Source organism: Ursus arctos, unplaced genomic scaffold (genome assembly GCF_023065955.2).
Source record: "Ursus arctos isolate Adak ecotype North America unplaced genomic scaffold, UrsArc2.0 scaffold_9, whole genome shotgun sequence".
Classification (NCBI taxonomy): domain Eukaryota; kingdom Metazoa; phylum Chordata; class Mammalia; order Carnivora; family Ursidae; genus Ursus; species Ursus arctos.
The window spans coordinates 58,386,638-58,400,449 of record NW_026623111.1 but is presented as its reverse complement, the minus strand read 5'-3'; the positions used below and the strand labels follow the sequence as shown (position 1 = coordinate 58,400,449).

At 37.2% G+C, this 13,812-nt stretch overlaps 2 protein-coding genes across 6 annotated transcripts in view; one reads left to right on the top strand and one right to left on the bottom strand.

Annotated features, from left to right (window-relative positions):
- Positions 1-13,812, bottom strand: part of ART3 (ADP-ribosyltransferase 3 (inactive)) — a 144,426-nt gene that overhangs the window by 95,417 nt on the left and 35,197 nt on the right. The gene's annotated exons all lie outside the window — the stretch shown is intronic.
- On the top strand, positions 3,176-5,688 carry CXCL11 (C-X-C motif chemokine ligand 11). The gene is made up of 4 exons (XM_026509938.4): positions 3,176-3,440; positions 4,014-4,140; positions 4,259-4,331; positions 4,541-5,688. The coding sequence occupies exons 1-4, from the start codon at positions 3,380-3,382 to the stop codon at positions 4,562-4,564; spliced, it is 285 nt and encodes a 94-aa protein (XP_026365723.2). The 5' UTR covers positions 3,176-3,379; the 3' UTR covers positions 4,565-5,688.

The following is a 13,812-nucleotide window of genomic DNA, read 5'->3' as shown; positions in this document are numbered from 1 at the left end:
GTAAAGGGGATTAAGAGTACACTTATCTTGATGAGCACTGAGTAATATATGGAATTACTGAATCATTATATTGAATGCCTAAAACTAATATAACACTATACATTAACTATACTGGAATGAAAATAAGATTTTTGGAATCAGATATTGTACAACCTTACTAAAAACAACTGAACTGGGGCACCTGCGTAGCTCAGTCAGTTAAGCACCCAACTCTTGATTTCAGCTCAGAGCAGTGAGATCAAGCCCCACATCAGGCTCTGCACTAGGCATGGAGCCTGCTTAAGATTCTCCCTTTCCCTCTGCCTGCCACCACCACCCCACAGCTCATGTGTGCATTCTCTCAAAAAAAAAACCCCAAAAAACAAAAAAACAAAAAATTCCCACACTTAACTATATACTTTAAAAGGGTAAATTTTTTGGTATCTAAATTATATCTCAATAAAAAAATAAAATTGTGGAAAACTAAGGTTTTTAAAAGTTTTGGTTGTTAAAAGAATTTAAATGTGGGGGCGCCTGGGTGGCTTAGTCATTAAGCGTCTGCCTTCGGCTCAGGGCGTGATCCTGGCGTTATGGGATCGAGCCCCACATCGGGCTCCTCTGCTAGGAGCCTGCTTCTTCCTCTCCCACTCCCCCTGCTCGGGTTCCCTCTCTCGCTGGCTGTCTCTCTCTGTCAAATAAATAAATAAATAATCTTAAAAAAAAAAAGAATTTAAATGTGGAATATGTGCAAATAAATATAAGATTTCAGGATAAAATGTAAAAGATAATTCTCAAAAGAGAAGTTAAATAATATAAAATAATCATTTGAGAACAGTAGACTATCTACATATCCCAGATTATGCAACAGAAGTGGAAATAGGAGGAAATGTGTGATAGTGATTTTTCTCATCTTAAAAAAGAAAGAACCAGAAGATACTATTCATGGTTGATGTAAATAATGCGAAAATGTGAGGTAAAAAAAAAACAGACAAACTATGGATTACTAGCAAAACATAAAACAATATATTCCTTTCAAGTCACATAAGAAAAACGTTCGGGGCGGGGGGGGGGGGGGGGGCGCCTGGGTAGCGCAGTCGTTAAAGCGTCTGCCTTCGGCTCATGGCGTGATCCTGGCGTTCTGGGATCGAGCCCCACATCGGGCTCCTCCGCTGGGAGCCTGCTTCTTCCTCTCCCACTCCCCCTGCTGTGTTCCCTTTCTCGCTGGCTGTCTCTCTGTCAAATAAATAAATAAAATCTTTAAAAAAAAACAAAAAACGTCCAGGGGGGCGCCTGGGTGGCTCAGTCGTTAAGCGTCTGCCTTCGGCCCAGGGCGTGATCCCGGCGATCTGGGATTGAGCCCCGCATCAGGCTCCTCCACTATGAGCCTGCTTCTTCCTCTCCCACTCCCCCTGCTTGTGTTCCCTCTCTCGCTGGCTGTCTCTCTCTCTCTGCCAAATAAATAAATAAAATCTTTAAAAAAAAAAAAAAGAAAGAAAAACGTTCAGGAAAAGAGATTTAAAGTGAGAAAGAAATCTAGGTATATCAACGGCTAGAGTTCCTGTGGAAAAATGTATGTAGGTTCCTCCAAAAGTTAAAAATAGAACTAACTCATACTACCGGGTATTTAAACAAAGAATATGAAAATGCTAATTCAAAAGAATATATGCACCCTTATGTTTATTGCAGCATTATTCACAATAGCCAAATTATGGAAACAGCTCAAGTGTCCATTCATAGATGAATGTATAAAGAAGATGAGGTGTGTATATAAATCTCTATATATACATAGAAATATACACATGCATACATACAATGAAATAGTACTCAGCCATAAAAAAGAAATCTTGCCATTTCCAACATGGATGGATCTAGAGTATAATACTAAGCAAAATAAGTCACTCAGAGAAGATAAATACCATATGATCTCACTCATATGTGCAATTTAAGAATCAAACAAAAAAATGAACAAAGGTAAAAAGAGAAACCAGAAAACTGACACTTAACTATAGGGAACAAACTGATGGTTACCAGAAAGTAGGTGAGTGGGGGGATGGGTGAAATAGGTGAAGAAAGATCAAGGTCATGATGAGCACTGAATAATGTACATAATTTTTAAATCACTAAATCGTACACCTGAAACTAATAGAACACTGTATGTTAACTATACTGGAATTAAAAAAAAAAGAAGAAATAAAGAAAACAGAAAACAGCAAGAAAGCATTTTTTAAAGTTTACAGATTACCAATTACTCAGTAAATAAATTCACCCATTAAATGTCCTTTAGATACGACATTTTAAAGTGTTTGCATATGACCCATTTAAAACAAATAGTGCTAGGGGCGCCTGGGTAGCGCAGTCGTTAAAGCGTCTGCCTTCGGCTCAGGGCGTGATCCCGGCGTTCTGGGATCGAGTCCCACATCGGGCTCCTCCGCTGTGAGCCTGCTTCTTCCTCTCCCACTCCCCCTGCTGTGTTCCCTCTCTCTCTGGCTGTCTCTCTGTCACATAAATAAATAAAATCTTTAAAAAAAAAAAATAAAAAATAAAAAAATAAAATAAAACAAATAGTGCTAGAAAGCTTGAGTGGAAAAGGTAAAGGTAAATAAAAAGAAAATAAGGGTTAAATCAAAGTAGAACCCAAGATGTAAAAACATCACATGAGAGAAGAGAATCATTTTTTAAAAATCCACAAGTCATACAACTTTATACACTAAGTAACACTTGTAAAATATATATAAAGTAAAAACTGTTTTGCATGTTAAACACGCAAAAACAAATGGATATAAATTCAGAAGTACAGGGAGACTTGTTTAGCTGTGCAATTATAGTCAGCATAAATATAAATAAGGTTAAATAAGTCATTCAATGTCAAATAACGTAGGCCTTACATATTAAGAGTTTGGGCTTAAAAGCAAAAGGTGATAAAACCTGTTTAAGAATGTTCTTTTTTAGAGTGATATGAAGAATGGAGGGTGAACAGACTGAGGGTAGGAAGACAATCTTCCTGAATGAAAGAATGAATGGCAATCAGAATTCATTGTCCATGGTCAATCCCATAATGCAATACATTTCTAGGAAATGCTACTTTGACAAGGCTGGTTCCCATTTGCGTGTACCCTATTCTATGTTTATATAGCTCTTTACAAAGTACTTTCACATTCTTATTACTTGCAGCACTGTAACAAACAGGAAAGGACAGTGACATGTAGATGAGAGCAAAATAGAAACTCTTGGAAGCAAAAGAGCATGACTCAAGGAGGGGAATTCCTGTTGCCCTGACAGGATTATAGGTGTATAAAAATGCCCTACATATGCCAATCAAGAACTTCTTTCATGTTCAGCATTTCTACTCCCTCCAAGAAGAGTATCAACACTGAAGCAGCAAGAGCAGCAAAAGACAAACATGAGTGTGAAGGGCACCGTTATAGTCTTGGCTGTGATATTCTGTGCTACAATTGTTCAAGGTACATGATAACTTTTACTTCTTAGCTTATAAATTTATTTTCTAATGCTTCAAATCTTTTTTTTTCCCATCTTTTCTTAAAAGATTTAGTAAATTTTTATTTAACCTCACACATCAGAAGTTACTACTGCTTTGACAGAAAATGTTTGAAGTGTTTAAGGTACTAGAGATGATTACTGAAACTAGAATTGATAAACTTCATGGAGTTTTTTATTTGGCTACAATATCTGGTAAGAGCCTTAAGCAACAGTTTTAAATGTCTAAAATTTTATGTTAGATAATGTTATTAGTTTCCTGGAAATATTCTTGAGCACAAAAACGAGGCAAATAATCTTAATCTCCAATAAATTTTCATGCTTCCCTTTATTCTTTAATGGTTTGTTTACAAATTTAAAGAGAAAATCAACATCTTACTTACATTCCTTTGCCAGTAACAGCAGTGTCAAGTGCTATTTGACAAACTGCTATCCTTACCCTTAACGAAAACCCTGCTTACATTCTTCACGAGGACTATAAAATACAATCATCCACTGCAATCAGATGTATTAGTAACTGATGCTGTGATCTGTTCTAGGCTTCCCCATGTTCAAAGGGGGACGCTGTCTTTGCATAGGCCCTGGAGTAAGAGCAGTAAAAGTGGCAGATATTGAGAAAGCGACCATAATTTATCCAAGTAACAACTGTGACAAAACAGAAGTGATGTAAGTATTGAACTTGCTAAAGGTGACTGTGGTGGGAAGCTTTTTTGTTTTATGTTTTTGTTTTGCTTATGTTTTTCCATCCAAAATTTTAAGACTGTTTTGGATCTTCCATTAACAGTATCACCCTGAAAGCACATAAAGGACAAAGATGCCTAAATCCCAAATCGAAGCAAGCAAGCATTATAATGAAGGTAGGGTACCAGACTACTTCCATTTTATAAATGATTTTATCCAAGACAGATCTTTTGAGAAAACAGACTTGCAGAAAAGATTCTGCTAGGATTTTGTGTGAAGCATTCTTTGGTTTAACTAGCTTTCCTTTGTGTGTTTTTACATGTCAACTCAATCACTGGGAAATTAGAAGCACAACGCTTAAAAACCTCTCATTTTCTCATTTCAGAAAATTAAAAGAATGAATTTTTAAAATATCAAAATGTATGGCATCCTGGGAAGAGGATCTGAAAACCTAGAACAAGTTTAACTGTGACAACTAAAGTGATAAGAATTCCACAATAGGAAACAGATTTTCTCCTGCCTGTTGCAATGTACATTCATTCATTTCTACGTCAGCAAATCTCAGAAATCTGACGGTTAGAACTATTCTTTTGTGACTATGAAAACATTTCTGTATCTAGAAGTTATGTGTTTGTACTTGATCTATCTGCCATATTACAATCTTCACTTACAATGGAGACATTAACATATTACTGGAGTCAAGACTGTATGAGTCAAATGCATCCATGTGTGTAATAAACATTCCCCAAATAATTTTTAATGCAAATCCACACTTTTTACCCAAAAATCATAGCATGTATTTGTGCAGGGCAACAATTTTATAAAAAGGCTATAATTCATGAAATGTACTATGAAAAAAATTATAAGCTAAGGAAACAGATAAGAGTGCAAATATTTCATAACTGAATTAGTAGTTCTGGTCTTAATTTGATTTTTTTCAGCAACTTTTTCTTTTCATTGAGATTTTGTGGTGGTAGCTTGGTTTTATCTATTTATTTTAAGTCGGCTCCACACTGGAACCCCAACACAGGGCCTGAACTCACAACCCTGGGATCAAGACCCGAGCCGAGACCAAGAGTCGGACACTTCACCAACTGAGCCACCCATGCACCCCTTTCATTGAGATATGCAATAAAGATATGTATGTCTACTGTACATTTTGGTTCTATCTATACTTACAAATTATAACAATATTTTGCATACATTTTAAATATAAAACACTTTTGCCTACCAAAACATGTTGAAAAATGAATATATGCATATGTCTGGCAATCACCTTTACTTGCTGGGTTTTCTTTTTTTAATTTAAATTCCAGTTATAGGGGTGCCTGGGTGGCTCAGTCATTAAGTGTCTGCTTCAGCTCAGGTCAAGATCCCAGGGTTCTGGGCTTGAGCCCTGCATCAGGCTCCCTGTTCAGCAGGAAGCCTGCTTCTCCCTCTCCCACTCCCCCTGCTTGTGTTCCCTCTCTTGCTGCCTCTCTCTATCAAATAAATAAAATCTTAAAAAAATAAAAATAAAAATAAAATAAAATAAATTCCAGTTATAGTTAATATACAGTGTAATACTAGTTTCAGGTGTAGAATTCAGGTGTGATTCTATGCTTACATACAACACCTGGATGCTCATCATAAGTGCCCTCCTTAACCCCCATCACCTATTTAACCCATCCCCCCACCCAACTCCCTCTGGTAACCATCAGTTTGTTCTCTATAGTCAAGAGTCTGTTTCTTGGTTTGCCTCCCTTTTTATTTTCCCTATGTTCATTTGTTTTGTTTCTTAAATTCCACATATTAGTGAAATCTACGGTATTTGTCTTTCTCTGACTTATTTTGCTTAGCTCTATCCATGTCATTGCAAATGGCAAGATTTCATTCTTTTTTATGCCTGAGTAATATTTCACTGTATATATAAACACACACACACACACACACACACACACACACACACATCTCACATCTTCTTTATCCCTTCATTTATCAGTGGATATTTGGGCTTTTTCCATAATTTGGCATTTGACAAAGTACAACATCCATTCATGACAAAAACCCTCAACAAAGTAGGATTTGAGGGAACATAACTCAACATAATGAAGGCCATATACAAAAAACCCAGGGCTAAAACTAAGCTTTTCCTCTGTGGTCAGGAACAAGGCAGGAATATACACTCTCGCCACTGTTATTTAACATAGTACTGGAAATGCTAGCCACAGCAATCAGACAACAAAAACAAATAAAAGGCGTCCAAATCGGCAAGGAGGAAGTCAAACTTTCACTATTTGCAGGTGACATGATACTCCATGTAGAAGACCTGAAAGACTCCATCAAAAAATTGCTAAAATTCATATACAAATTCAGTGAAGTCACACGAAGCAAAATCAACATACAGAAATCTCTTGCATTTCTATACACCCATAATGAAGAAGCAGAAAGAGAAATCAAGGAATTAATCCCATTTACAACTGAACCAAAAACAGTAAGATATCTAGGAACAGACCTAACCAAAGCAGTAAATGATCTGTACTCTAGGATTTTTTTTTTCTTAGAAAAACACATAATCTACTGTTTAGTCATGCCTACAACCATAAAATTTTGGGATATTCTAGACAATTTTAATTTGAAAAGAATCAAAATCATTTTCTTCTAGTAAAATATCACAACCCTTCTTAAAACAGAAGCCATCATATGTTTTCTAAAAATTGAGATGCCTTTAACAACTTTAACTTGTATTTCAAGAAATATACAGCTACCTGTCATCACACAGAATTGTGTAGAAACATATTTTAATGGGTAATTGTGAAAGACACTGGTCTCCTTTTTTTAAGGTTTCTTCCCAGGTCCGTTTTATTTTTTTTTAAAGATTTTATTTATTTATTTGGCAGAGAGAGAGAGACAGCCAGGGAGAGAGGGAACACAAGCAGGGGGAGTGGGAGAGGAAGAAGCAGGCTCATAGCAGAGGAGCCTGATGTGGGGCTCGATCCCATAACGCCGGGATCATGCCCTGAGCCGAAGGCAGACACTTAACTGCTGTGCCACCCAGGCGCCCCTCCCAAGTCCGTTTTAAAACCCCTTCTTACTTAGGGCAAAACCCCTATTATGGAAGTCTGGGTTGGAGGTCAAAAGAGAAAACCAAAGGAAGGAGATCCTCCCAGGCAGCCAGAGCAAGGTCTCAGCCCGACCACTCCTACCCTAGACTTTGAACTCCACCTGGCACCACAAAGAGGCTACCAGTTAAAAAAAAAAAAAAAAGTATTTAAAGTGGCAGTAGGAGTGGTATAAATCTTAGATCTGCAGCTTCTTAACACATATTCCTGTAACATGACTATGCCTAGTCCCTCCTGCAACCTAGCTCCCTTGGGTTTTTGTCTATTTTCCATGCCTGATTCTTCAGTCTTTCTATAGATTCTTCAACTAACAATTACATTCCTTTTCTGTTGAAGTTGACCAGTGTTTTTCCCTGCATGTAACCAAAAATCTTCGCTGATTTAAACAGACATCTATACATTTGAAACATGAAAATATTTGTTATAGAATTACCATAAAATAATCGGGTATTACTGGTTACATAAAAACAAAAAAAGAGGGGAGGGGTGCCTGCATGGCTCAAATGGTTGGGTATTTGCCTTTGGCTCAGGTCATGATCTCTGGGTCTTGGGATCAGGCCCGACATTGGGCTCCATGCTCAGCGGGGTCTTCTCCTCCTGCCTCTCCGCCCTGCTCATGCTCTCAATCTCTCTCTCAAATGAATAAATAAAATATATTTTTTTAAAAAGCGACTTTAACATATCATTTGTGCATCTTTCCCATTGATATTGGAGCCAACCATAAAGTGGATCAGAGAATGGACAGAAAAGTAAATAGCAGAGCAGGGTACCTGGCTCCAAACAGGCTCTCTTACTGACTAGCTTTCTGATTGGTGCTTACCAGCATTAATAAGAAGCCAACTGTTATCCAAGGTATTTGTATATAAATCTATATAATTTATATCACATATTTATAATATATAGATACAGAGTATAAAGACATAATACAGATATATAGCATAAACATATTCTTTATATATCACAAACTCATATAAACTTCCATATTGAAATGAGACTTCTATATACATTCCCAGGATAGTTTTAAAACTTGGATCTAATATTCTACTATTGGCAGTCATTTCTTTTTTAGAGCATCTTAAAAAAATTCATTGAGTTAGGACTTCATGATAAATTTGGTTCTTTTACAAAAGTAGTATAGACCAGCACATTATTACTGAGTAGATAACATATACTTAAATTTCTTTGTGGCAAAATAAGCATATTAAAGAATAAACATACTTGAGCCAAGATTCTTCCCACCTCAGTACCTTTGCATGTACTATTCCCTCTGCCCATTTCTTCACTAAATTAATGCCTACCAATCACTTAAATCTCAGCTTAAATGACATTTTCACCAAGAGGTCATCTTTGAAAGCACTCCTTCAATGTCAGACTAGATACCCTATTTATTTGTCTTTGTAACACTGTCTTCTTTTCTATCACACTATTTATTGCAAATGTATTTATTGCAACTGTAACTGTAAAGAATTATTCCTCTGTTTAATATCTACTCTCCCTCCCACAAGTATAAGCTCAATAAGAAAGCCATTTTAGTCCTAATCCACAGTAGAGTGACTGGCACATGAGATTCTCAAAATATTTGAGAACAGAATGAACGGCAATAGAAACTAAGGAGAAAGGAACTTACAGCAGAGAGAGAGCATGTAGGAATGAACAATGGTAAGAAAGTAGAAGGTGAGTTCTAAAAATAATAATTAGATTGGTTTGGAGTGAAGATATAAAGGACTTCAAAAGTCCAGTTAAACAACTTTGAGTTTTACTTTTTATAAAGTGGAGATTCATGAAACATTCATAAACAGAAGAATGAAACTATCCAATTATTCTAAATTATTCTGGGAATGGGACAGAAGATTGATTGCAATTGGGAAAGACTTGGAAAAGAAATATGTTGCCATAGTTCAGGTCTGTATTTCCCAAACTTCAAGTCACTCTCATACCATCTTCACAATTTTTTGCCATGTTTTCTAATCAATCTTCATTACATTTTGCAAATTCTGTGTATCACCTTTATTTTACTTACATTTACATAAAAAGGCAAATTTTCACTATGTGTGAAATCAGTGTCACTTACTATAGAAATAAAATGTAACAATAAAAGGAAACACAAGGAACAAATACTAAATTCCAGCTAGATGTTATTTTGTGCCAAAATTTCAAAGCCTCAGGCCTTCTCTGTGTTTGTCAAAGAGGTATTAACATGGTTGATGAGGTGTTTGAAAGCCATACTAATACCAAATTGAGACTTTCCATGATTTAGTCAGGGCGACTAAAATTAAAATGAGATTAATTACTTAACTAATATTAAATGTTATTATCAGTGAGCCTCCTGGTAGGTCCCACACTTCAGGAAACAATGATTTGCAAAGTAAGGGCAGTAAGTTAAACAGCATCACCATATATATAACCCAGCAATCAGACTCCTAGGTATTTAACCAAAAGAAATGAAAACAGTTATTCAAACAAAATTTGCACACAAATGTTCACATAGCACTATTCACAATAGCTGAAAGGAGAAACACCTAAATACCCATCAAAAGATAAATGGATAAAAAAATGTGGTGTATATACACAATAGAATATTACTTAGCCATAAAAATAAATGAAATACTGACGTAGACTACAATATAGATTAACCCTAAAAATAAGATGCTAAGGGGCTCCTGGGTGGCTCAGTCAGTTAAGTGTCCAACTCTTAATTTCGGCTCGGGCTCCCCACACTCAGCATGGAGTCTGCTTGTCCCCCCTGGCCACTTGTGCATGTGCGTGCTCTCGCTCTCTCTCATAAAAAAATAAATGAATGAATGAATAAAATCTTGGGGGTGGGGTGGGAGAAGATGCTAAGTAAAAGAAACCGAACACAAAAGGTAACATATGTATGATTCCATTTATATGAATTATCCAGAACAGACAAATTCACAGAAACAGATTAGAGGTTGTCAGAGACTGAAAGTAGGTAATCAGGAGTGACTATTTAATGGATACAGAGTTTCTGTCTGGCGTAATGAAAAAGTTGTAGAACTAGATAATAGTGATGGTTATATAACACCGTGAATGCACTTAAAGTCACTGAATTGTATAGTTTTAAATGGTTAAAATGTTAACCTCTATGTGTACTTTATCACAATATAAAAAATAAGGGCTAAACTGAAGTGGTAATAGTAAGAATGGAAATATAATGAATTACATTGCAGAGGGGCGCCTGGGTGGCTCAGTCGTTAAGCGTCTGCCTTCAGCTCAGGGCGTGATCCCGGCGTTCTGGGATCGAGCCCCACATCAGGCTCCTCCGCTATGAGCCTGCTTCTTCCTCTCCCACTCCCCCTGCTTGTGTTCCCTCTCTCGCTGGCTGTCTCTCTGTCAAATAAATAAATAAAATCTTTAAAAATAAAAAAAAAAAGAATTACATTGCAGAAAGAAAATCAACAAAACTTAATGACAGACTGGATGTGAAGGCTGAAGCTCAGGAAAGGAATCAAGGAAAATGCTAAGGATCTGAAATGAAAACAAAAGGGAATCAGGAAAAGCTGAGATTTTGATGTTTAAAAGATTAATACTGCCACTAACACAAATAGGGAGATCAGGAGAAGATACGGTTTAGCAAAGAAAACTGTAGGTTGGGGTGGTTTTTTTTTTAATAAAAATTTTTTAAAGATGTTATTTATTTATTTATTTGTGAGAGACAGTGAGCAAGAGAGAGAGAAGGAACAGGAGGAGGGGCAGAGGGAGCAGGAGAAGCAGACTCCCCATTAAGCAGGAAGCCCGATGTGGGGCTTGATCCTGGAACTCTGGGATCATGAGCTGAACCGAAGGCAAACACTTAACCGACTGAGCCACCCAGGCTCCCCTGCAGGTTGGGTTTTAAATACATACAACCTGAGATGCCAAATACTTACAGTGATTTAGAAATTCAGAACTGTTTCCTCTAATTAACCAGAAGGAGCTTATAAATAGATGGGATAATTTTGCATGATACTAGAAAAGATTGTATTTAATTATGTTTGGCTATTGAGTATGTACTAAATATAGAATTAATATACCTCTTTAGTATATGTTTCTTAAAGACCTCCAGAACCAACAAATATAAATCTTTATGATACAGTCAATGCATCCTGTGGATTAAAACACTACACTCTCATACTCACAACTGTTTGGTAAGAGGAGGAAAGGTAATGTTACTTAGTTGCTTCTTCTTCTTCCCTTGTCTGTAAATTTTATTTGAAACTGACATCTTTCTGTACATTGCAACTATTATTTCGTTTAGGTACCAAAGAAGGACAACTACACTTCCTGGAAATCCCAGCCCCATAAATGCAGATGAAGTTGCTTGGTGCTGCTCAATAGACTGCAACTATCTTAGAAATGCCATGAGATGAATTAAGAGATTTTCCATAATTTCCCATCAATCATGATTTGGCATTCTTTAAATTACTTACAAAGAAAAGACAAATTTTAATAAGAGCTTGAAGAAAATGAAATGATGATCTAAAATATGGAATAGCGGGGCACCTGGGTGACTCAGTTGGTTAAGCACCTGACTCTTGGTTATGGCTCAGGTCATGATCTCAGGATTGTGGGATTAAGCTCCAGGCTGGGCTCTGCACTCAGCAAGGAGTCTGTTTGAAGAGTCTCTCCCTCTGCCCTTCCCCCCACTTACACTCTCTCTCTAAAAATAAATAAATCCTTAAAAAAATAAAATATGGAATAGCATGCACTATGAAACTTCATCATATTGAACTGCATACTTAAGATTCCTCCTCCCAGAAAAGGCAATGACTCAATTGTAATTAAATCTAGACCTGTTCTAAATCTTTGATTAAAAATGGAACAAAAAATTCATAGAGTATTTATTTTATTTAAATCTTTGTTTCATGAAGGAAGTAATGCACCCTTACTAAAATACAATCACTTTTATAGTGCTCTCAAATGTTAGCTCTTCCCCCAAACGACTAAGTCGGCCATACTTGTAAAGGTCCTCCCAAACGCATGAGTTCAGAAACATAGCACTATTTTTCAAAGTATGATTTCTGTTTTCTATGACAATTGAAAGAGAAGACCAACACTGCCCCTATCTCTACCTATACCTTGACCCTGGGCCTCTCTTCAACAAAGCCATAAGCTTACGGCCTACCTGCTCTTCGTTTCATCACGCTCTAGAGGTTGTCACAAGATTCTGAAAATAAAATCATCTAAATTGCCTTCAATACATATGTCAGCACAAAAAATATATCTACACGCACCACACATTCGCACACATATATTCCATTCACCCTGTTAAAAAAAATAGCAGGAAGCAAAGCAAGGATTAGGAAGGAACCTCTTGCCATTTATTTATTTATATATATATATATTTTTAAAGATTTTATTTATTTATTTGACAGAGAGAGAGACAGCCAGTGAGAGAGGGAACACAAGCAGGGGGAGTGGGAGAGGAAGAAGCAGGCTCCCAGTGGAGCAGGGAGCCCAATGCGGGGCTGGATCCCAGGACCCTGGGATCAGGCCCTGAGCCGAAGGCAGAGTTTAATGACTGAGCCACCCAGGCGCCCCCCCCTTGCCATTTATATTCAGCATCTGTCCAAATGACATGACCTGCAAGTACAATCCATACCACATTAAATTTCTTCAATTCATTCCTTTCTCTTCTATCTCTATGGTTCAAGCTTCAGTTCAAGCCCTAATTAGCTCTTATTCCTAATCTAAGACCCTCTTAGCCTCCCTCCCACATTCCAACAGTTACCTTTGACAAAAACGCTTTCGTTGACCAACCTTTAGCTTGTTCCTCTGAACCCTCTTCTCAACTAGGCCTTGACCTTTGGATTTCTGTGTTCATCTTTGCAGGATCCAGTTTTAGCAAGAATTCTGCTAAATAAGTTTAGCAAGAATTTGCTACCCTTGATACCTGATCACTCTTTATATTTGTCAATTCCCTCATCTCCTACCATCCCCCAGTAATATCTGATCACTTTGGCCTGCCTTCAGCAAGAATCCTGTGTAGATCAGTTTAGCAAAAATTACCCTACTCCCTTAATAATTTTACATGCACTAATCTCCCCCCACCACACACACGCACTTCCTGGATATAAATCCCTAACTTTCCATACTGTATTTGAACTGAGCCCAGTTCTATTCTGAAGGTTCTTTTTCCCTACTGTAATAGTTCTAGAACAAAAATCTGTTTTTACTGCTTTAACTATCGTTCAGCTCTGGTTTTCTCTGAATCTTCTAAAATGCAAATCTGATATTTTCCTTTTAAAATCTTTCCACACCTTCTCACTGCCCTCTGAATAAAGTACACACTGCTCAGCCTATCTTTATGAATGCTGCTGTTACCTCCTTAAACTCTCTACTCCCATCATGTTCAATTATTTGTCACTTCATGCTATTTTCTTAAAAAAAAAAAAAAAGATTTTATTTGTTAGAGAGAAAGAGCATGCGCGCGCACAAACAGGGGGAGCAGCAGGCAGAGGGAGAAGCAGGCTCCCCACTGAGCAAGTAGCCCAATGCAGGACTCGACCCCAAGCCCCTGGGACCAAGACCTGAGCCGAAGGCAACTTACTGAGCT

Excerpts from the sequence above, each read along its gene's own strand:
- CXCL11 (XM_026509938.4), top strand. The coding sequence starts at position 3,380 with ATGAGTGTGAAGGGCACCGTTATAGTCTTGGCTGTGATATTCTGTGCT. Across the intron at positions 4,141-4,258 it reads TGTGACAAAACAGAAGTGAT|TATCACCCTGAAAGCACATA; the intron begins GTAAGTATTGAA and ends TTCCATTAACAG. Across the intron at positions 4,332-4,540 it reads AAGCAAGCATTATAATGAAG|AAAATTAAAAGAATGAATTT; the intron begins GTAGGGTACCAG and ends TTCTCATTTCAG.